General features: G+C 51.8%; 1 protein-coding gene across 6 annotated transcripts in view; it reads right to left on the reverse strand.

Annotated features, from left to right (window-relative positions):
* The window catches only part of MAP4 (microtubule associated protein 4), a 148,400-nt gene that overhangs the window by 82,986 nt on the left and 43,307 nt on the right, over positions 1-22,107 (reverse strand). For all 6 annotated transcript variants that reach the window (XM_064410579.1, XM_064410414.1, XM_064410645.1 and 3 more), the window contains exons 3-4: positions 16,664-16,914; positions 8,320-8,385 (exon numbers count right to left, since the gene is read on the reverse strand). In XM_064410579.1, the coding sequence (XP_064266649.1) occupies positions 8,320-8,385; positions 16,664-16,904 (307 nt within the window). In that variant the 5' untranslated portion in view covers positions 16,905-16,914. The remainder of the gene's footprint in view (positions 1-8,319; positions 8,386-16,663; positions 16,915-22,107) is intronic.

Below are 22,107 nucleotides of genomic sequence, written 5' to 3' on the forward strand. Positions count from 1 at the left end.
AGGCTGAAACAAAAAAAAAAAATAAGAAAAGCCAAGCAGCAGGTTGGTGGGGAAGCACCATGTGAGAGAGAGCCAGCATGAAATCAGTATTTTATAGGTAGAAAAGGTCCCTGCTTTTCCTTGTAGCCCCCAGAGGAATTCCCAGAGCATTCCCAGGGCTGCAGCAGCTCCAACACTCCCAGCCCTGTGGGGACACACGGTGACACTGGGACAGCACAGAGACACCTGCACCCTCACCCCCAGCTTCTCCAGCCCTCATCCCAGAGCTGTTTCCCCACATCCTGACACCACAGATCCCACAATTCCAGGATGCTTTGGGCTGGAAAGGATCTTGAGCTCGTCCTGTCCCACCCCTGCCATGGCAAGGACACCTCCCACTGTCCCAGGCTGCTCCAAGCCCTGTCCAGCCTGGCCTGGGACATTTCCAGGGATCCAGGGGCAGCCCCAGCTGCTCTGTCTGTTATTCCCAGTGTTTACCAGCACTTCAACACCTGGGAAATGTCTTTATGCTCTTTGAAAACCTCAGGAGTAGCTCAGGAGCTGAGACTGTGCAGCTGCTCAGCTCCTGAGCCGTAGGAAGCCACAAATTCCTCATCTGAAAGAGCAGCAGGGAAAAAACCCTCATCCCCCACTCCAGGAGCTCCACATTCCCTGGAAGGGCCTCTGTCCCCCCCAGCTGTCACATCTCCTTCCCCCCAAAACAACCACCCCAAAGCCCAGGGAGACTCACACAAACTCTGAGTCAGGAGGAACCCAGCAGAGCTGCTGAATTATTCACTTGGCTGCTGTTTTTAGACTGGAGCCACAGGAAACTGAACTCCCCAGCAGTGAGCATGGCTGGATGCAGCCCCTCTGAGAGCCTGAACAGCTCTGCCTGAAGCCCAGGAAGGACAAAAGCCTCTGTACAAAAAAACTTGCACCAAGAGGGAAATACACAGGCAGGTAAAAGAGAAAAGCCAGCAGAAAATTTCTAATTAGAACAGACCTGTAGCTGTCCTAGTTACAAAATGCTACACAGAAGAAACAGATTTTGGGATGTTTTTGTTGGGTTTTTTTGTTTGGGTTGGAGGATTTTTTAATTGTGGGTTTTTCTCCCACAAATCTTTGTCCTCAGGACTCTCCATCCCTTCATTCCCAGCCTGGATTTGTGCTTGGGATTGTCCCAGCCCAGGTGCAGAACTTTGCCCATGGCCTGAGGTTGGCACAGCCCCACCTCTTCAGGCTGGCCTGATGCCTGAAGTTCTAGATTCCATATTTTCCAGATTCTGTATATCTTAGTATATATATATATATATATATATATATATATATATATTAGTGTATATATATATATAAATAAAAAGTAGTAGTAGTAGTAGTAGTAGTAGTAGTATTATACTCTCAACTTCATATAAAGTGTTAGTAAGTTCTCCTCATAGTTTAATTAGACAGAACAACCATTTTCCAGCCCCAGGACCAAGAACACCATTGCAGCTTCAGGCCCAAGAAGTGCAGAGTGAATTGAGGAGAGCAATCTGGGAGGATGGGACTGCAGAACCTGGAGCTGTAATCCAATAATTAACCCCAATATGGAAATGGACCAAAACTTACAAAAATATGACAACTCCTGACCCAGAGTCCATCCTGGGTGCAGCCTCAGCCAGGCTCTTGCACTGCCCAAGGTGCATCCTTTGAAGTCTTTTAATAAATCCTGTTTTATTCCTTTAGCAGTGCCCAGCCCCTGTTCCAGGGAGCCTCCTTAGGTCCCTGTGGGTGCCCCATCCCCTCCCTGCAGCTGTGGCAGCACCAGCAGAGTGCCCAGGGTGCCCCAGCCCCACTGCCAGGGAGGCTGGGCAGTGCTGGTGCCACCCCAAGTGTCCCTTTTGTCACTGTTCTGCACTGACACCCACTGAGTGTGACCATCCACCCACCACGTGCTCCACCCAGCAAATCCCACTTTGGGGACCAGGATGAGGTGTGGGACAGAGCAGAACACCCCTGTCTTTGCGGGACAGGTTTCCAGCCCTGCCAGGAGGATTCCAGCTGCAGGCACATCCCCCTGCAGCAGTGCCTCCAGAGCAGCAGAGCCAGCCCATCCCCTGCAGGAATCAGCCCTGGGCTGGCAGCAGGACCCCAGAGACTCCCAGCACACAACAACTCGGGAGGGGTTAGTTTGAGATGTTTATTAGGGACATTTATTGCACAGCAGTTACAGCTTCACGTGGTACAGAGCATTGCAATTCACAACTCAGCAGCAGCAGTGACAACAGACAGTGTGCAAGCACAGGGGGTTAGAGCACAGCACAGCTACAGCAGCACTCCAGGGCTGCAGGGGAGCAGGGCATCTGGGCACAGACCACTCCTGTGCCCCCTGCTCCTGGCAGGACCCCCCTCACCCAGCTCCCTGGGATGCTTCCAGGAGGGACAGGAGCTCCAGCACTCTGCACAGACCCCCCATTCCCTACATCCCCTGGGATCCCACCCAGAGCTTGGGGTCAGGGCTGCAGGAACATCACCCAGCCCCAGAGCACAGCCCCCTGTGCCCAGAGCCCCCTGTGCCCAGAGCCCCCCGTGCCCACATCCCCCCTGCACACCAGTGACCCCATGGCACTACAAATGAGCCACGGGGGTACAAACATGGCTGGGAGCATGGGTGGCATGGGATGGGTGATCCATGTTTGCAGCAGGGGCTGGAGGAGCTGCCCCTGCCCTGCCCAGCCCCATCCCACCCACTGGGGTGCCAGGATGGGCAGCTGCTCCCAAACTCCTCTACAAGTCCCTCTAGCCAAGACTTTTAAAACATTTTTACCTTTCATTAAAGTAAAAGATCTGTGGGAGTGGGCAAAGTCTCATATTCAGGTACCTGAAACCTTCCATAATTTAATCTGAAAATATTCCATATTTCAATCTGAAATTTCCTTCCTTACTTCCAGGGTTTTTGGGAACGAGTGTGACAGCAAAGCCACTCCCTAAGGCAGGAATTTGGGGCTGGCTGTTTTCCTTCATACTCCCAGTTATGGCAAGGGCTGGTACCCCAAAATGCACCCCTCAGACACCAGGCTTATGTTATTTATTCTCTACTTCTAGGGCACAAGAGTTAAGCCCACTTAAGGCAAAAGGTGAGAAAGAACAATTGAGGAGCCAAGTTAAAGCGATGCTGCCTTGCTTCAAAATCGCATTAAAAAAAATAAAAAAGCTATGAAAAATCTTTCAAAAGAAAGCCAAGAAGGCAAGAATCTCCTTTTATGGCCACAGACACCAAAAACCCAAAGGAAAGCAGATGAAGGACTCACAGGTTGGAACTGATCTCAGGTCTTTGCCAGCTTGAATGATGCTGTGAAATTCATGGGGTGGGAAGCAAGAGCCCAGTTTGGGGCTCCAGGACCTGGAGTTTTCCCAGAAACAACTGTGCACCAGGGAGGAGAAACCCCTAAGGAGGCCTCGGGGGGGGCACAGAGGGGTAAATTGGCACCAAAATGGGGAGAGAAGTGCCAGGTCCTGCCCCGGTGCAGTGGCCAGGCTGTGACTCAGCGCTGGCACTGCCACCCTGCCGGGAGCATGTGAGGTCTCCCTGGGGACAGACAGCAAAGCAGGGCTGCCTCGGCTGGGGGAGATGCCCCAAGCTGCTCTGCTGGCACTGGCACAGCCCTGGCAGTGCCCACTCCAGCTGGGAGAGCCCCTCAGTCCTGCCTGCAGCAGCACAGGGCTGCAGTGGGCACCCCGGGCAGCTGCCAGGCACTGCCCTCACGACAAGGAAATGCCATTTTCAGGCAGGTGAAGCTCTCAGCTCTTGTTTTGGGCAGTTCAGCCTCAGCCTGGATTTGGGTTCAACTAAATCCCTTCCATCAGGCATTGCAGGCCAGGTACCTGAGCTACAGCACAGGATTCTCCTCACCCAACACAGTCCCTCACCTCCCAAAGCCAGGCTGAGCCTGCCTCAGGTTAAACCCTGCTTTCCCTCTCTAATTATCTCCTCCTTTCATGCTTGGTTTCATCTATGATGGAAAAATCAGCATTTTTGTCTTTGGAAAGCTTTGCACCTCTGTGGGGCAGCGGGAATCCCACTGGACAGGCTCCTGGAGCTCTGGTTCAGGTTAAACCAGGCTGTTCCTTCTGGTGCTGCTGGAAACTGTCAGGATTATTTCAGCACAGTATCACAACTCAGTGCTTCTGTTTCCCCCACTTTTAGCAGGGACAGATTATTTCTCATGGCAGGTAAAACTCCATCCAAGGCTGTCATTCCCCACAGGAAGGTGTGAAGTTAAAAAAGGCAATTTCCTTCCTTACTTCCAGGGTTTTTGGGAAGGAGTGTGACAGCAAAGCCACTCCCGAAGGCAGGAATTTGGGGCTGGCTGCTTTCCTTCATAATCCCAGTTATGGCAAGGGTTTGGACCCCAAAATACACCCCTCAGACACCAGAGCTGATCCACCTGTACCTCAGGACTCTTGGTTTTCTGTTTCTCAAGTCTACCAAGTGCTAAAATGATCTGAACCACCCCAAAAAACAACATTATTACAGACCAGAACCCATGGGAGAGGGTTTCCAAGCAGCAAGGAGCAAGGCAGGTACTCTGAAAGGCTGTGGTGAGTGTGGGGACAAGGGAAGGGAGCTGCAGTCATGGTGGACCCATCCACTATGGAAGCACAACTGGAAATGTCAAACCTTCTCTTATCGAGCACCATGAAAACGGAGAGAAATTAAATTTCAAGGTGATCAAAGCAAAAATGGAGCTGTGGTGGTGATTTCAAACCAGAGGCACAGTGCAGTTCCAAAGCAGGGTGCACTTTTGTGCTTACACAGAGAGAGGAAGGTTTCAACAAGCACTGCAGAGCACAGGGAGGAGGAGCAGGATGGAGCCACCCTTTGCTTCTTCTACAGCCAAGTCCAAGGAGGTAAAGCAAGAGCTCTGTAAAATGCTGCAGATTTTAGAAGTGTAATGGCAGGTAGAAAAGGACACTGGTCTCGTGTCAGTGGCAGCCCCAGTGTTAGGAGACAGTCTAGGCTTCTAGGAGGAGAAAATAGAAGAGAGGAAAAGAAGTAGGAGAGGGAAAGGGGATGGGGAAGGGGGCAAGAAAGCGCAAGTGATTAGTAAACATCACATGGAGCACACTGCTCAACACCAACACTCACCAGGGCAGCCGGCAGATCTGCCACCCACACAGCTCTGCTCCCAGGGGGGCTGTCCCCTGTCACCACACCCCAGGGGCACAGCTTGCACTGGAAGCTGAGTATTTCTGGGTGAGCCACAGAACTGCCAGCAGGCTGGCTGGAGGGAAAGGCCAGCCAGGGGAAGGATGAGCAGCCAGCAGGGATACTTCCCCAGGGAGCTTCTCACCTGCCAGCAAGAGCATGGGCAGCACCTTGGGCGAGAGGCACATCCAGATCAACCATCCTGGATGGATTTCATCCCAGAAATTTGCTGGGGTTTTATTTTTAAATACATATTTCCTCTGAACTCTAGGCAAATATCCCACAATGAAGAGTTGCAAATTGTAAATTACACGTGAATTCTTGGTTCCAAACCTGCTGGTGGTTTGACTAAGCCCTCCCTGGCCTTGGCCTAGTGGAGGTGAGCAGTGAGCTGCCTCCCCCAGCAGGGATTCCAGAGCACCACTGAGTTCCCTGCTCCCAGCCCTGCATCCCTGGGAATGCTGCTCCAGCCTCTCCATTTCTCCTTTTAAGGAAGAGCAGGATCAGCAGCAGGATTGCAGGGGATGTGCCCAGCACCCAGAGCTCCCCTCTGCAGCTCTGCACTTCCCAAAACCAAACCCCACAGGGCCACGCTGGGCTCAGCCTGCCCAGCACTGAGCCCTTGGCAGGAGCTGCCAGGCTCTCCCTGCCCAAAGCCTGGCCTAAGCACAGCCCTGAGCAGGGCTTTGGGCACAGCCCTGCCAAGTGAAAGGAATCCAAGGCTCCATGGAGAGGTTTGGGTCCCTGCCAGCTGCTGCACTGAGGGTGCCTGGGGGTGCCAAGGAGTGCCAGGAGCTCGGGCCTGGCTGATGCCAGCTCTGCAGACACACCCACAGGGCTGCAGGGATGCTGCATGTAATAAAACAAGGTCAATCATCACCTTGTTTGATGTGATGAGTGAAGGGAACCATCCAGCAGTGCTTCCTGAGCTCCAGCCCAGAGAGATCCACACTGGGATGTGCAAACAGCTGAACTACCTCTTTTCCTTGGAGTGTTTCAGAATCAACTTAAACCCAGCTCTGCTTTTTAAAGCTTTTAACCAGAATCAACTCAAACCCAGCTCTGCTTTTTAAAGCTTTTAACCAGAATCAGCTCAAACCCAGCTCTGCTTTTTAAAGCTTTTAACCAGAATCAACTCAAACCCAGCTCTGCTTTTTAAAGCTTTTAACCAGAATCAGCTCAAACCCAGCTCTGCTTTTTAAAGCTTTTAACCAGCTTTTAACACTGCTTTTTGTAGCAGCAAGCTGGTTTGCCTGAGCATCACCTGCCTCAGTCCTCTCCTGGCTGCTCCACTTCTCTGCCCTGGGATTCCACATCCCTAAGAATCATTCCAGCTTCCACAGGGAATGGATCCTGCTGAGAACAAAGCCCCAGAGCAGAGGTGGTTCAGGGGCAGGGATGCAGGCTCTGGGCAGCAGCACCTCTGCGGTGTGGGGGCAGATCCTGACCAAGGCCATGCCCAGAGGATCCCCCATCCTCACTAAGGACACAAAACTCACTCACACTAAACCAAACTCTAAAATCCTGAAGAGAATGAACACAAAGAGGTGTTTTAATTCACCCCCATCTCCCAAATGCTCATCATTCTTTCCTGAACTGCTTTTTAACTCGGGGCTGCTCCTCTGGATTAGGAGGGATAACACTGGGAGCAGATCCCTGCAGAAATTCAGCATTTCTCCCTTCCCTCCCATGGAGAGCCAGGACAGAGCAGGCATCCCACAAGGGAGGGGGCAGGGAAAGAGGCCATGAAGGAATTGTGTCATGTAGATCTTGTGTTGCTCTGGCAAACCTAATTAAGTTGATGGCCACAGCTCCTCATCCTGACACCCTGCTCTGCCACTTTGATGTCACTTTTAGACAGACTTGAACAAGAGAAGGAAAAAAATCAACTCTACCCCACAAAGAGGGAACATATTAATAAATTAAAAAGCTCCAGACACATAAAAGTATCTTTGATCAAAGTTGTTAACATTTAGTGTGAAGAGTTAAACCTCCACAAAGCAAGAGTGAGGCAAATAACAAAGAATTTTTTAAACAGAAGCCAGAAGTTCAATACAAAAATCCTGATGCCTTTAATTATTCAGACCATAAATCTGATTGCATTTCTATCTCCTTTAGTTAGAAGTATTAAACAAGAGGGAGGGAATATCCTAAGGAAGGTTCAGAAGTATTCTTAATTTCAGTTTATACTGAATTATAGAAGATGCACAACTTCCTTTTGACCAGCTTTCCAATGGCAAATGAAGCACAAAGATCAATTTTTCCATTCCAATCCTCACTAAGGACATGAAACTCACACTAAACCAAACTCTAAAATCCTGAAGAGAATGAACACAAAGAGGTGTTTTAATTCACCCCCATCCCCCAAATGCTCATCATTATTTCCTGAAGTGATTTTTAACTCGGGGCTGCTCCTCTGGATTAGGAGGGATAACACTGGGACACCCAGCCAACCTCAGCAAAGATCTGGAGCTGGGATCACCCCCAGGAAGACCAAGGGAAGTCCTCCAACATCCATCCCAAGAAAAGAGAGAGGCCCCACAGCCAAAACCCTTGTGACAAAAGGGAAAAGATGGGCTGGAGTTTGGTGGGAACCCCAATTCCCAGCAGAGGCTCAAGGGGAAGGGAAGCAGAGCTCACTAAACCAGGACCAACCTCAGCACCTCAGCCTGACTGCAAGGCTCCATTCTTTTCCAGGTTCTGCCCAAGCCTGAAATGTTCATCCACTTCCATCACAGTCAGAGCCACCCTGGTGCCACCCCAAGGCTCGGTGTCACCTGTGCCACTGCTGGAGCAGGTTGGGGACGTGCCCATGCAGGGGAGGCTTGGGCTGGAGGGCACAGCTGGGTCATGGCAGAGAATAAAAACTGCTCCAAAGGATGGGGAATGTGGGAAAAACCACTGTGGGCCACAGGGAAGTGACAGGACAGGGGACAGTTCCAAAGCCATTTTTATCAGCTGCCTTCCCAGCACTGCCCACGATTGAGAACAGCACACCTTCAGAACAAGGTTTGAACCAAAGAAGCCTTTCAAACCCCCAAGAAACTGAAGCTCTGTTTTGCTGCCCATTCTTTGAGAGCTCTCCAAAGCCAAGCCCAGCCCCCGGGAGGAGTGAGCAGTGCAGGGCAGGGGATGTGACCCACACGTACCTGTGTGGTGGTCCTGCAGCCCGTGGTCACCGTTCTCCACCACCGTGGGCCCCGAGGCTGAGGAATCTGCAAGGGATCAACACAGGGGTTAACACTGCCTGGAACCCATCCCAATCCAGGCCCTGAGCACAGCTCTGTGCAGCTGCACCATCACTGAGGGTGGAAAAGAGCTCCAGGATGGAGCCCAGGCTTTGATGGATGCCCACCTTGTCACCTGGGGGTGATCCTAAAACCAGCAGAAGGAATTATCAATTCCAGCCCTGAGCACACTCACAGAATCCCAGGATCACTGAGGCTGGAAAAGCCCTCTGGGATCATCACACCCAGTTTGTGCCTGATCCCCTCCTTGTCCCCAGCCCAGAGCTCTGAGTGCCACCTCCAGGAGTTCCTGGGACACCTCCAGGGATGGGCACTCCAAACCTGCCTGGGCAGTTCCAAGGCCTGGGGAGAAATTTCCATGGAGAAATTCCTCCTGAAACACCAAATATTGCTAAAGCAGGGGTCAGGGGAGGTTTAGAGGAGGGTGGTCAGGGTGGGAGATCACCAATTCCAAAAACCAGCACAGAAAATCCTTATCACTGTGAGACTGAGTCCATTTTGTCAGAACAAAATTTTAACCAGCACCAGGATTTACAGACTGAACCTGGGAAACTTGGCAGCAGTGGACAAGGGGAACAATTGGCAGCTGCAGGAGGGTCCATTCAGATTATATAAAAGAAGAAGTTTTATACAATGAGGGTGGGCAGGCCCTGGCACAGGTGCCCAGAGCAGCTGGGGCTGCCCCTGCATCCCTGGCAGTGCCCAAGGCCAGGCTGGACAGGGCTTGGAGCAGCCTGGGACAGTGGGAGGTGTCCCTGCCACGGCTGGATCATCACTGGGTGATCCTTAAGGCTCCCACAGTCTGGATTCTGTGACTTTATGACCCTGAGCAGTTTTAGGGAAGCAGAACAAGCAGCACCAGCTCCTCCCTGGGCCCTCGGCTCTGCTGGCAGTGAGGAAATGCTCATTTTATAAATAATAACATTTATTTCCTGAAGAGACACACACTCAGTCACCTGGAGCTGCTGCTGGCCCCTCCTGAGCCCCAGTTTTATAACAGAGCCACGTTACCAGGGCCCTTCAGACACAGCAGGGCTGAAGCCAGCCCCCAGCACAGCAAAAGGAAAAGCATTTCCAGCTCCATCCCTGGCTCATCCTGGTGTTCTGCAAAAACTCCCCATGAACTTGCCAGTTCACAGAGAAACACACAGCTCCATCCTCCTGGAGGAGCTGGGAACAGCACAGGGACCCCTGGACCTGCTCCTCAGCAGGGCAAGGGCTGCTGTGGAACAGGGGAATGGCCTGAAGCAGACACTGGGGGAGGTCCTGGCAGCCCCTGGATCCCCTGAAATCGGGGTCAGTGTGCTTTAAACACCACTGAGTCACAGCTGCCCAAAGGTCCTGCAGTGAGACCCCTGAGGAATCCATGGAATTCCATGCAGGAGCTGCTGAACCCCCTGGGAGCTCAGCCCAGCTGAAGGAGCCACACATTTTCTTGAGCCCTGTAGAATCATGGAACCTCCTGAGTGGGAAGGAAGCCACAAGGAGCACCCAAGTCCAGCTCCTGGCCCTGCAGAGGACAGCCCCAAGATTCCCTCTATGACCACATCCTGTCATAAAAGGAATATTCCCTTTCTCTCAGAGCTGCTCCTTACACCTTGCACAGGCAACTGAGCTGCTGGGATGTTCCACAGGCTGGAGGAATTTCCCCATGGAAAGGGAGCTCAGGCCTTGGCAGGGGCTGCCCAGGGAGGTTTGGAGTGCCCATCCCTGCAGGTGTGCCAGGAAGGAAGGGCTGGAGGTGGCACTCAGTGCCCACAAGGTGGGCATTGGGCACAGGCTGGAATTTTCCAAACTGGGCTGGGAGAGCTTTTCCAACCTCAGTGACTGATGCCAGCAGCATCATTGATGTATTAAACCCAGACTCAACCTGACCACAAACGTGGCTGAACCCCTCCCCAGTGGGCTCCCACAGCAGCAGAAGGATCAGCAATGCCATGGCTCTCCTTGGGAAGGACAGAGAGCAGGTAAAATGGTTCCCTTGACACTTCCAGCTTTTTGGGAAGACAAACTTCCAGAAAAATCAGGTCACATCACACCAACCCCAGCCAGCACGAGTGGTTGCTATTTTTAAGTCTCTGAAGGTCAGTGCCTTTGGAGCAAATCAATCTGAGCTTGGTTTGCTGAAGCCCCAGTGTGAAAACACCCAGCAACCTGCCCAGGGCCAGGGCTCCTCCCCTCATATTCCAAATTGCATAAACCCCAAACCATGTCAAGATGTTGTAACTACCTAATCCTCATCAGAATCACAAGATAGTATTTGCATCTGGCTCGTGGATCAAAGGATTGTTTTTATATAAACAAATTTCAGGCAGCGCTGGCTAAACCGATAATCTGGAGCAAATGGGCAGTGCCACCAGCAGCCCCTAATCCCAGGGGACCCCAGGGCACAGCACCACGGCCAGCACGTCCCCAGCAGCACTGCAGCCTGCTCCGGGCACCCCTGAGGGCACAGAGGGCTCTGGGGGGCTCTGGGGGTCAGGAGTGCCCGTGCAGGTTTTATCTGTCATGCTGGCATTGAGAGGAAAACGTGAGTGAAAACACTGAGGGACAGAGTGTGACCCTGCTGGTGACCCTGAAACAAGCAGTGTCATCTCCTTCCATTCATTCCTTTCAATATTCTGCCCCAAAAGCACCTGCAGAGCTGCCCCAGCCCCAGATCCAGCAGCACCAGGACCTGGAGCTGCTGCAGGGCTGGAGCCAGGCTGGAGAGCTGGGAATGTTCCCCTGGAGAGGAGAAGCTCCAGGGAGAGCTCAGAGCCCCTGGCAGGGCCTGAAGGGGCTCCAGGAGAGCTGGAGAGGGACTGGGGACAAGGATGGAGGGACAGGACACAGGGAATGGCTCCCACTGCCAGAGGGCAGGGATGGATGGGAGATTGGGAATTGGGAATTGTTCCTGGGAGGGCGGGGAGGGGCTGGCACAGGGTGCCCAGATGTGGTGGGCATCACTTTTGTGATGCAAAACCAGCACACCAGAGCAGCCCCTGGATCCCTGGCAGTGCCCAGGCCAGGCTGAGCAGGGCTGGGAGCAGCCTGGGACAGGGGGAGGTGTCCCTGCCATGGCAGGGGTGGCACTGGGTGGGATTTCAGGTCCCTTCCAGCCCAAACCAGTCTGGGGTTCTGTGATGTAACAGCTGGGGGGCAGGAATTGGGCTGGACAGACTTTGAGAGGGAAAAGGTTTAATGTCTCATCTAAGATAAAAATGCAAATATCATCATCTGCTGATCTGTCTTTGGAACTCTGGGCTGTGTGGAACATTCTCCATCTCCCCTTTCACACCTGACCAAGAGTCTGAACTGCCTTTGGCTAAAGCAAATCCTGCTGGAACAAAGGCACGTATTCCTCAGGTGGGAAGGGAGGGAAAAGCAAAAGGAGCCGAGGTCTGGCCTGGGGTTTCAGCTCTGCAGCTGTGGGACAGGGCAGCAGTGCCAGCAGAGCCACCTCGTGGTGACACCCTGGTCCCAGAGCCACTGCTGGGACTGATTCAATCAAAGCAAGCCCATCCCTCCTGGCAGGAGGGTTTGAGTCCTGCAGGGCTCAATCCCATGGGAATGGGGCCCACGGAGCGCCCCCAGCCCCTGGGGAGGGGCTGAAGGACAGCTTAATACATGAAATAAAATAATAGAATTGTAATAGCGAAAAGAGAGAGGGGAATTGCTCAGCCTGGAGAAAAGGAGGCTCAGGGGGCACCTTGTGGCTCTGCACAGCTCCTGCCAGGAGGGGACAGCCAGGGGGGATTTGGGATCTTATCCCAGGGAACAGGGACAGGAGGAGAGGGAACGGCCTCAGGCTGGGCCAGGGCAGGCTCAGGGTGGAAATTGGGAATATTCCTCCCTGGAAAAGTCTATCCAGATGTGGCCCAGCTGCCCAGGGCATAGTGCACTCCCCATCCCTGCAGGGATTTAACATCCCTGTGGATGTGGCACTTGGGGACAAGGTCAGTGAGGGCCTTGGCAGTGCTGGGGATGGTTGGACTCTACAGTCTCTGAGGGCTTTTCCAACCTCAGGAATTCCCTGGTTCTGTGGATAAAACCCAAGAGGAACCAGTGGTGCCCAATCCCCCGGGTCACCAGGCCCTGACCAAGGCCCAGCCTGTCCCCAGCAGCTCCTGGCCATCTCTCCCAGTTCATACTGGGCAGGATGTTCTGTGCTGTGGGATTTCCCTCTGGCCAGGTGGGATCAGCTCTCCTGGACGTGCCCCCCACCTTCCTGGCACCTGCTCCCTGGCTGAGCCTGGCAAATGAAAAACTCCTTTACCCAGAGCAGGCAGGGCTCAGGAACAACCAAACCACCCGTGTGTTATCAACACCATTCCCACACCCACCTCCAAACACAGCACTGCCCCAGCCAGTGGAGAAAATCAACTCCATCCCAGCCCAGATCAGGACAACCCCCTCCAAAAATTCCTGTGTTCAAGGTTAAAACTCACCAAGGAGTCTGTGGGCAGTGCAAGAATGCAGAACACAGGGACTGAGCACGAGGCCACGTCCCAGCACAGGGACTGGGACTTTGGTCTGTGCTCAGTTCCTCACCAGAAACACAATTCCCCACCAGAAACCATCACTGCAGAGACAATCCTGCTCCTCACCTTGACTGTAACACTCCCCAGGGGCTCTGCTGTAAATTATTAAACCCCAGTGTTTTCCTTTCCCTTGGAATGTGCTCCCACCTGAAATCCCTTCCATCACCCCACCACATCAGCACCTGAAGGAAAGTGCTGCTGCAGCCTCCAGGACTTTCCTGGGAGCTCCAGAGGATCCTGAGAGCCTTGGAACTGCTCAGGAAAGCAGGCAGCACACAGCCCTTGCTTTTATGTAAGGTCATAAGGGGATTATCCCAGAATTTGCCAAATTACCACATCCAGCCAGGTGAGAGGAAGAGTAAACCCATTCCTCCCTGGTATTTTGGGAGTAAACTATTATTAAAGCTTTGTTCTAGGACAGATTTGTAGGTGACCAAATGACTGCTCATCACAGGTCCCTGCTCTTCTCCAGCCCTCTGTACTCACCCAGCCAGGCTGGGGCCCAGCTCAACATTAAACTCGCCTCATCTGGCTCCTGGGTTTAGGAAAAAAGTAAAAGAAAACCCTGGAGCAGGGCTGGAGCAGCTAAAGCCTGACAGGATGGAGGATTAAACCTCTTCTGACTGGGGAAAGACAATCTCAGGAGCACAGACCGTGATGTCAGAACACATTTGTGCCTTTTAACATAAATAAATGAACAAGTGGAGGCTGCAAGCCTGAGCTCTGCAGGCTGCTCCTCTCCCTCAGGGAAGCCAGGCTGTCTGGAGCCAGGGACATGGAACTCTCTCTGCTACTGCCCAAAAACTTGGTGTTACACTCAGACATGGAACTGCAGCACCAAGACCCCCTTAGGACCCTGTAAATCTCACCCAGAGCTCATTTATTATTTATTCTGGAGCCTCAACAAATGAAGCTCATTCACTTTACTATCTTTTTAAACAGTTACAAATCTTAAATACATTTCATGGAAGAAAGAGGTATCTGTTTTTCCCTGAAGTGCTGTTATCACACACTTCTATTCCAATTCTACATCCACAATCCCAGTTCTGTCATTCCATTTTGGGAGCCTTCTCCACGGCCTCAGGTCAAATGCAGTGTTCTCCTGAGGGTCTGTGCCTTTCAACACAGAAAATCTAAAATTCTCAGCAGCCAGGGTATCCTCAGCAGCTCAGGGAAAAACAATAAGAGAAATTAAGACTTTCCAGGACCAAACCCTGAGCCTGGTCTGTGGTAACTGACCCTTTTTAGGCTTCTTCAGTCCTTCCCTGCTGGTCCAAGGTGGGAGAGCTGAACAGCTCCACCCAGGGCAACTTCTCCATCTCCTCACCAGGGTCTCGTTTGCCTCTTGCCAAAGATTGAGATCATGCTCCTGACTGCTCTCCAGCTCTCCCAAAAAAGGGAAAAACCAATCTCCAAAGCAAGAGTGAGAAACTGCATCCCCTCCTTGCCACGGAGGAGGAAATGAGTTGTGCTCAAGCAGCCCCGTGATGGGGAGTGCAGAGAGGAGACAGGAGGGGCTGGAACAGCCAGGAGACCCCAGAATCCCTGAGTTACTGAGGTTGGAAAATCCCTCCCAGCCCACTGAGTCCCAGCTGTGCCCCATGCCCACCTTGTCCCCAGCCCAGAGCTCTCAGTGCCACCTCCAGCCCTCCCTGGGACACCTCCAGGGATGGGCACTCCCAACCTCCCTGGGCAGCCCATGCCAATATTTAATAACCCTTTCCATGAAGGAATTCCTCCTGGAATTCTCTTCTTCCCCCCCCAGTATTTGTGCCTGAGCTCTGCCCACAGGATCCAACCTTTCTCTATCACAGAGTTTTAATTCCTGAGCAAAGCCAAAAGGCCTCGTTACCCTCAGCCCAAGGTGCTGGAGTCATGTGGAATAATGAGCTGGGATAGTGATGCCCTAAAAACCAGAAAAGTAAAACCCCAGGTATCAATAGCAGTGTCCAGGGATACACAGCTGGCAGGACACAAGGGCCTTGTGTTTTACACCAATACTGTGTAATGATTTCAGCACTGAGAAATCCTGGTGCTGAGATGGTTTAGGATTTTCCACAAAAAGGGACTGATTTAAAATATCCTCAAATCACATACAAGGTGTTAACAAGTCCTCGTGTTTCTCTGTTTCTGCATACATAAATAGAAATGAAATAAATAATAGACACGTTCCAAGTTTTATAATAATCCCTTTGCCCATTCCCATCCCTCCTGCTCCTCTGGTGCCATTTAATAACTCTGTCAGCATGGAAAATTCAAGGTTATTACATTTTCTGTATTACAAGGCACCCAAAGCACTTCTAATCAAAGCAAATAAATGCCTTGAACAGAGCAGAATTCCCCATGCCATGGTCCTGGAGGTTCTGTTTATTCTGAGCAATCACATCCCACCTTCCTCAACACTGATGAGCAGCAGCATTAAAGTAAAAAAAAAAAAGAAACCTTCTTCTGAAGGAAGTCATCAGGTTACCAAAGGTTTTCCTCTTCTACACAGCACAGATCAAGGCCACAAAACAAACAAAATTATTAAGGCAGTCCTGGTCCCAGTGACAATTCCCACCTGGGCAGGGAGGGAACAGCACACAAGCAAAGGAGCAAAACTTTAAATTGTTCACTGGGAAAGAAACTCATTGCATGACCCCCAGATCTCACTCTTTTCCCTTTCACACAGGGAAGCATCTGTTTAAAACTCTCCTTTTCCTACAGAATTTTTGATAAAGTTCTTAACATGAATAAACTGGTGATGCTCCACCTCAGACTCCTGGGGCAGCTCTGGGGTGCCCAGGTCCAGGACAGACCCTGAGGGGCTGGAGGGTGTCCAGGGAAGGGAACAGAGCTGGGAAGGGGCTGGAACTCCTGGGAAAGGGGCTGAGCCTGGAGAAAAGGAGGCTCAGGGGGCACCTTGGGGCACTGCACAGCTCCTGACAGGAGGGGACAGCCGGGGGGATTTGGGATCTTATCCCAGGGAACAGGGACAGGAGGAGAGGGAACGGCCTCAGGCTGGGCCAGGGCAGGCTCAGGGTGGAAACTGGGAATATTCCTCCCTGGAAAAGTCTGTCCAGCCCTGGCACAGCTGCCAGGGCAGTGCTGGAGTCCCCATTGCTGGAGGGATGTGACATCCATGTGGATGTGGCACTTGGGGACATGGGTTAGGGGTGGCCTTGGCAGTGCTGGGGGAGCTGCTGGGTTTGAAGATCTCCAAGATCTTTTCCAACTTTAATGATTCCATAATTCTAAATATCAGCTGGGCTGGAAAGTGTTCAGCAGCAGCAGTTTTGGTACCATGCACACAACCAGCAGAGCCAAAATAAATCCAAGTAAATAAAGCCTTGGGTCAGAACCATGGGGTTGAGCTGTTAACATCTGGGAGATGATGAAGATTCCCATCTTCCAGTTCATCATCCACCTTTCCTGCTCAGATCTGCCATCCCCCAGAGTGCTGGCACCTTGCACAGCTCTGTTATTTTGGGACACACTTTGTGGAGCATGGCACCACAGAATTTGCTCAGTGCTCCCTCTGAGAGCCCCAGGAGCCCCCAACCCCAGTATGAATGTAAAGCACAGCCTGTCCTGTGGCCCTGCAGGGAGGGGCTGTTTCACACAACAAACAGGGCTTGCCCTCAGTCCTGGCTTTTGAAATGTGTGTCAGACTGAGGCCAGCAGTGTCACAGCGAGCACTCCAGCTGTGGCAGTGCCAGTTTTGGGGACATTGGGACACTTACTTTCCACGGCAATCCCGTCCACGTGGCCTTTGCTCTTGGGCTCCTGGCTGCCAGGCCTGGCCTCGTCCTCATCATCCAGCAGGGGCACGTAGTCTGTCTTGTCCACAGTCTCCCCCACCACGTCATCAAACTTCTCAGCCTCCAGCGTGGCGATGAAGTCCCTCTTCACCTCGGGCTCCACGTCGGGCGGCGGCTCCGTCAGAGCGTCGGCCAGGCTCAGGGAGTGGTCCAGGTCAGCCATGCCTGAGCACCTGCAGCCCGCCAGGGAGACACAGAGGGCTCCATCAGACACCAGGCACGTCCCCTGGCCTGTACACCAAATGTCTGAGCAGTGCTCAGTGGTTCCAGGATGGTTCTAGACCCCCCCATCTCCCCTGGGCCTGTACACCAAATGTCTGAGCAGCGCTCAGTGGTTCCAGGATGGTTCTAAACCCCCCATGTCCCTCCCTGTGCTTGTGCAGTGCTCAGTGATTCCCAGATGGTTCTAAACCTCCCCCCCCAGCGGATCAGAAATAAACTGGGATCATCTAAAGCAGGTTTAGCTCATGAATGTGACATTTCATGGGGTCTTCTATTAGAACCTCGAATAAAAAAGGAAAAAAGTAACACCCAGCACCTGGGCAGAGCAGCCATGGTGTGACATTGCCCTGGAATCCAGACAGGGAGACAGAGAAAGTTCCATCAGAGATCTCTGTCCCACTGCACATCCCCTGTGCTTGCACACCAAACATTTGAGCAGTGCTCAGTGATTCCCAGATGGTTCTAAACCCCTCCATGTCCCCTGTGCCTGCACACCAAATGTTTATGCAGTGCTCAGTGGTTCCCAGATGGTTCTAAACCTCCCCTCCCAACGGATCAGAAATAAACTGGGATCATCTAAAGCAGGTTTAGCTCATGAATGTGACATTTCATGGGATCTTCTATCAGAACCTCGAATAAAAAAGGAAAAAAGTAACCCCCAGCACCTGGGCAGGGCAGCCATGGTGTGACATTGCCTTGGAACTCAGGCAGGGAGACAGATCTGAGAGAGTTCCATCAGACATCTCTGTCCCACTGCACATCCCCTGTGCCTGCACACCAAACGTTTGAGCAGTGCTCAGTGATTCCAGGATGGTTCTAAACCCCTCCATGTCCCCTGTGCCTTCACACCAAACGTTTTTGCAATGCTCAGTGATTCCCAGATGGTTCTAGACCCCCTCAACGGATCAGAAATAAACTGGGATCATCTAAAGCAGGTTTAGCTCATGGATGTGACATTTCACGGGGTCTTTTATCAGAAACTTGAATAAGAAAAGGTAAAAAATAACCCCCAGCACCTGGGCAGGGCAGCCATGGTGTGACATTGCCTTGGAACCCAGGCAGGGAGACACAGAGAGTTCCATCAGAGATCTGAGAGATTTCCATCAGACATCTCTGCCCACTGCACATCCCCTGTGCTTGTACACCAAACGTTTGAGCAGTGCTCAGTGACTCCAGGATGTTTCTAAACCCCTCCATGTCCCCTGTTCCTATACACCTAACGTTTGAGCAGTGCTCAGTGATTCCAGGATGTTTCTAAACCCCTCCATGTCCCCTGTTCCTATACACCAAACGTTTGAGCAGTGCTCAGTGATTCCCAGATGGTTCTAAACCCCCTCAATGGATCAGATATAAACTGGGATCATCTAAAGCAGGTTTAGCTCATGAATGTGACATTTCATGGGGTCTTTTATCAGAAACTTGAATAAGAAAAGGTAAAAAATAACCCCCAGCACCTGGGCAGGGCAGCCATGGTGTGACATTGCCTTGGAACCCAGGCAGGGAGACACAGAGAGTTCCATCAGAGATCTGAGAGTTCCATCAGAGATCTCTGCCCACTGCACATCCCCTGTGCCTGTAACACCAAACATTTGAGCAGTGCTCAGTGACTCCAGGATGTTTCTAAACCCCTCCATGTCCCCTGTTCCTATACACCAAACATTAGAGCAGTGCTCAGTGATTCCCAGATGGTTCTAAACCCCTCCCTGTCCCCTGTGCCTTCACACCAAACGTCTGAGCAGTGCTCAGTGATTCCCAGATGGTTCTAAACCTCCTCTCCCAACGGATCAGAAATAAACTGGGATCATCTAAAGCAGGTTTAGCTCATGGATGTGACATTTCATGGGGTATTTTACCAAAACCTTGAATAGAAAATGTAAAAAGTAACACCCAGCACCTGGGCAGGGCAGCCATGGTGTGACATTGGCCTGGAACCCAGGCAGGGAGATAGAGAGAGTTCCATCAGATATCAGATATGTCCCCTGTGCCTGCACATCAAATATCTGAGCAGTGCTCAGTGATTCCCAGATGTTTCTAAACCCCCTGAATGGATCAGAAATAAACTGGGATCATCTAAAGCAGGTTTAGCTCGTGGATGTGACATTTCATGGGGGTATTTTACCAAAACCTTGAATAGAAAAGGTTAAAAATACCAGCCAGCACCTGGGCAGGGCAGCCATGGTGTGACATTGGCTGCCCCAGATCTGGAGCTAATGACACCCCTCAGCAGCACAAACACAAATGACGCAAGGGAATTTAGTGCTGGGCTTGACTCCACCCAGCCTCCTCTATGGAGATTAGGAGTTTACATAATCTCTGATGTATACTTCAGTGCTGCTCCTGATCCCTCCCAGAGGGTCCTGCAGCACATCCCTGTCCTCAGCAAACCTTGCTAATCCCAGCAAACCCCCTCCAGCCCTGGGATTTGGGAGGGAAAGTGACGTTTTAATAATGTTCACATGAAAAAAATGCAGCAAAGTGCACACGTAGGCATTATATCCACAGCTATGAACTGGAAACAGAGGAGAAGTAATCACCAGTTATCCCTCCCTGATTTGCATCTCTGTGTTCAATTTATTCCTGGCACCAAGCTGAAAAAATGCACCTGCACTGACTCACCTGCAGCCTTCAGGTTGGCACAACACACACCCATCACCAATTCTTTACTTTTTCACTTTTCAGCCTTTTGAAGCCATCCTTGGGAGCAAGAGCCAAGCAAAGCTGCTGGAATGTACAGAAAGGCTTTGTCCCTGTCCCTCTCCAGCTGTCTGAAGGGGCTCTGAGCTCTCCCTGCATTTCCCCTGGTCCAGGTGAACATTCCCAGCTCTCCCAGCCCAGCTCCAGCCTCTCCTGCTGACACAGAGCTGCAGCCACAGGAACACAAGGGACACTTGTTGTGCTGGCTCAGGAGGGGTGGCCCAAGTGGCCACTGAGCAGCAGCCCAGGCCTGCTGCCTTCCATGGGGAGGCAGAACACAGATCCTCTTGTTCCCAAAAAACAAAGGCTCCTACTCCTTGAACTCCAGGAAATTCTGTGTCAGCACTGCAGGGCCACCACATACCTACAGGCTCCAGCCTCACATTCCTTGGGAACAATGGGGTCCCACTGATAGTGGTGTTTCTGTCCTTCCTGGCAAGTCTGGTATGGAAAAGAATTCAGTTCAAGCTCTTCTTTTTCATTCTTTGAACAATGAAAGGTCAGGCTTGCAGGCAGACCACACTTCAGGCAGCAACTGCAGTTCTGGGTGGTTCAGATAAAGGCCCTGAATCACAGCTTGGAAATCCAGAGGTGAAAAGTTTGGAGCTCTTCACCCCCCGTGCAGGGTCACAGCTGAATGAATTATGGTCAGTTAAAAAAAAACCACAATTATATTTAAATGAAAGAGGCTTACCAGAAAGGTTTCTTTCAGAGTTCCTGACTATTTTAAGACAACCATCATCCAGATGTGCACACAACTGGCTGCATCACCCAGCAGGGAGCACCAGCCAGGGAAGGCACTTCCAGAAGTTTAATCCCTGCACTGACCAGGCTCCTTCAAGGAACAATGGGGCTCAGACAGAGCTAATTTTTCAGGCACATCCTCCTTTGTTTTAAGCTCACAAGTGAACTGATGGCTTTAGGTCACTGAGCCTCCATGTGCAGCGATGAACATTTAATCATCTTCTGAAAATGTCATTTAGCATCAGAAGGAAAAACAATGTTTACATTTCCCAACGAGCTGCATCACGAGCACAGAGTGACTGAGGCTGGGAAAGTCCTGAATCCATCCAGCCCAGCACTGCCAAGGCCACCACTGACCATGTCCCCAAGTGCCACATCCACAGGGTTTTTAATTCCCTTCACCACTGGGGACTGCACTATGCCCTGGGCAGCTGTGCCAGGGCTGGGCAGACTTTCTGGAGCAGGAATTTTCCCAATATGCAGCCTGAACCTCCCTTGGCCCAGCTGGAAGCTGTTTCCCCCATCCTGTGCCTGTTTCCTGGATGTGGAAGAGCTGCCATAAAATACTGGGGAGCTTGGGGCACTGACAGTGCTGCTAGCTCAGTCTACACAGGAACCAGGACACTGGAGTGATCTATATTCTGGGGAAAAACAAGAATGAGGCTATGCAGCCTTATCAGCAGCACATTTCCTTGTCCATATTTAGCTAAATAGGGAGTGTAGAAACAAGGCATGAAAATAAATCAGTGTACCTAAGAAAAGCCATTTACATACAGCCCTGGTGTTCCAGACACACAGAATCACCTGGCACAGACTGCAGGGATCCCTCCTCAGCCCAGGTGGGCTCCAAGGACAGCCACAACCCCTGGGAATTGCTCCTTTTCCTTCTCTGGTGTTACAGCAGCCAAATTCCAGATTCCCAGGGCCTGTCTGCTAACTAAGGCAGGAGGAAAATGAGGATATTGCAGGGACTGTGCCCAAGGGTACAGAGCAAATCCTGGAGCATATTCACGTGTTGAGCAGCTTACAGAGACAGATGCTTCCCACCCCACTTCCAGTTTCCATCCATGTAGAACAGAGCTGCCTGGGAAGCATTAAAGAATCCTCAGCAAGATGCACCTCCATCTCCTGCCTCCACAGCTCTGGAAATCAGACATCAACAGAGCACAGGGAAGATGAATTCTGGCATTAACCTTGGGATGAAAGAGAACAGCTGAGGAGTGACTGAGATTTCTGAAGGTTTAGGAAGGCACTGAAATTCCTTCCTGGAAAGGGTGGTCAGGCTCTTTGTTCAGTGAATTCACTGAACCTCAGGGAGGTTTGGAGTGCCCATCCCTGGAGGGGTCCAGGAACACCTGGAGGGGGCACTCAGAGCTCTGGGCTGGGGACAAGGTGAGGATGGGACTCTGTGGGCTGGGAGGGCTTTTCCAGCCTCAGGAATTGTCAATAATTCTTCAGCTGCCCAGCTCCTCGTGGCTGTTAAATCAGCAGAGGGAGTGGAGCAGTGACACCAACCTGACCCCAGGTTTGTACCCAGGACAGCCTCCAAGGACAGCCCAGCCCTCCCTGGCTGGAGCAAAGGGAGGAGTTTGCTCCAAGGAAAGGTGTGGAAGCAGCAGGAACAGCCCTGCCACAGTGACAGCTGCAGCATGGCAAGGAGAAGGGGTTTCCTGCAGCCACACATTCCAGGAAACCTTCAAACCACC

Source organism: Passer domesticus, chromosome 1 (assembly GCF_036417665.1).
Source record: "Passer domesticus isolate bPasDom1 chromosome 1, bPasDom1.hap1, whole genome shotgun sequence".
Lineage (NCBI taxonomy): Eukaryota > Metazoa > Chordata > Aves > Passeriformes > Passeridae > Passer > Passer domesticus.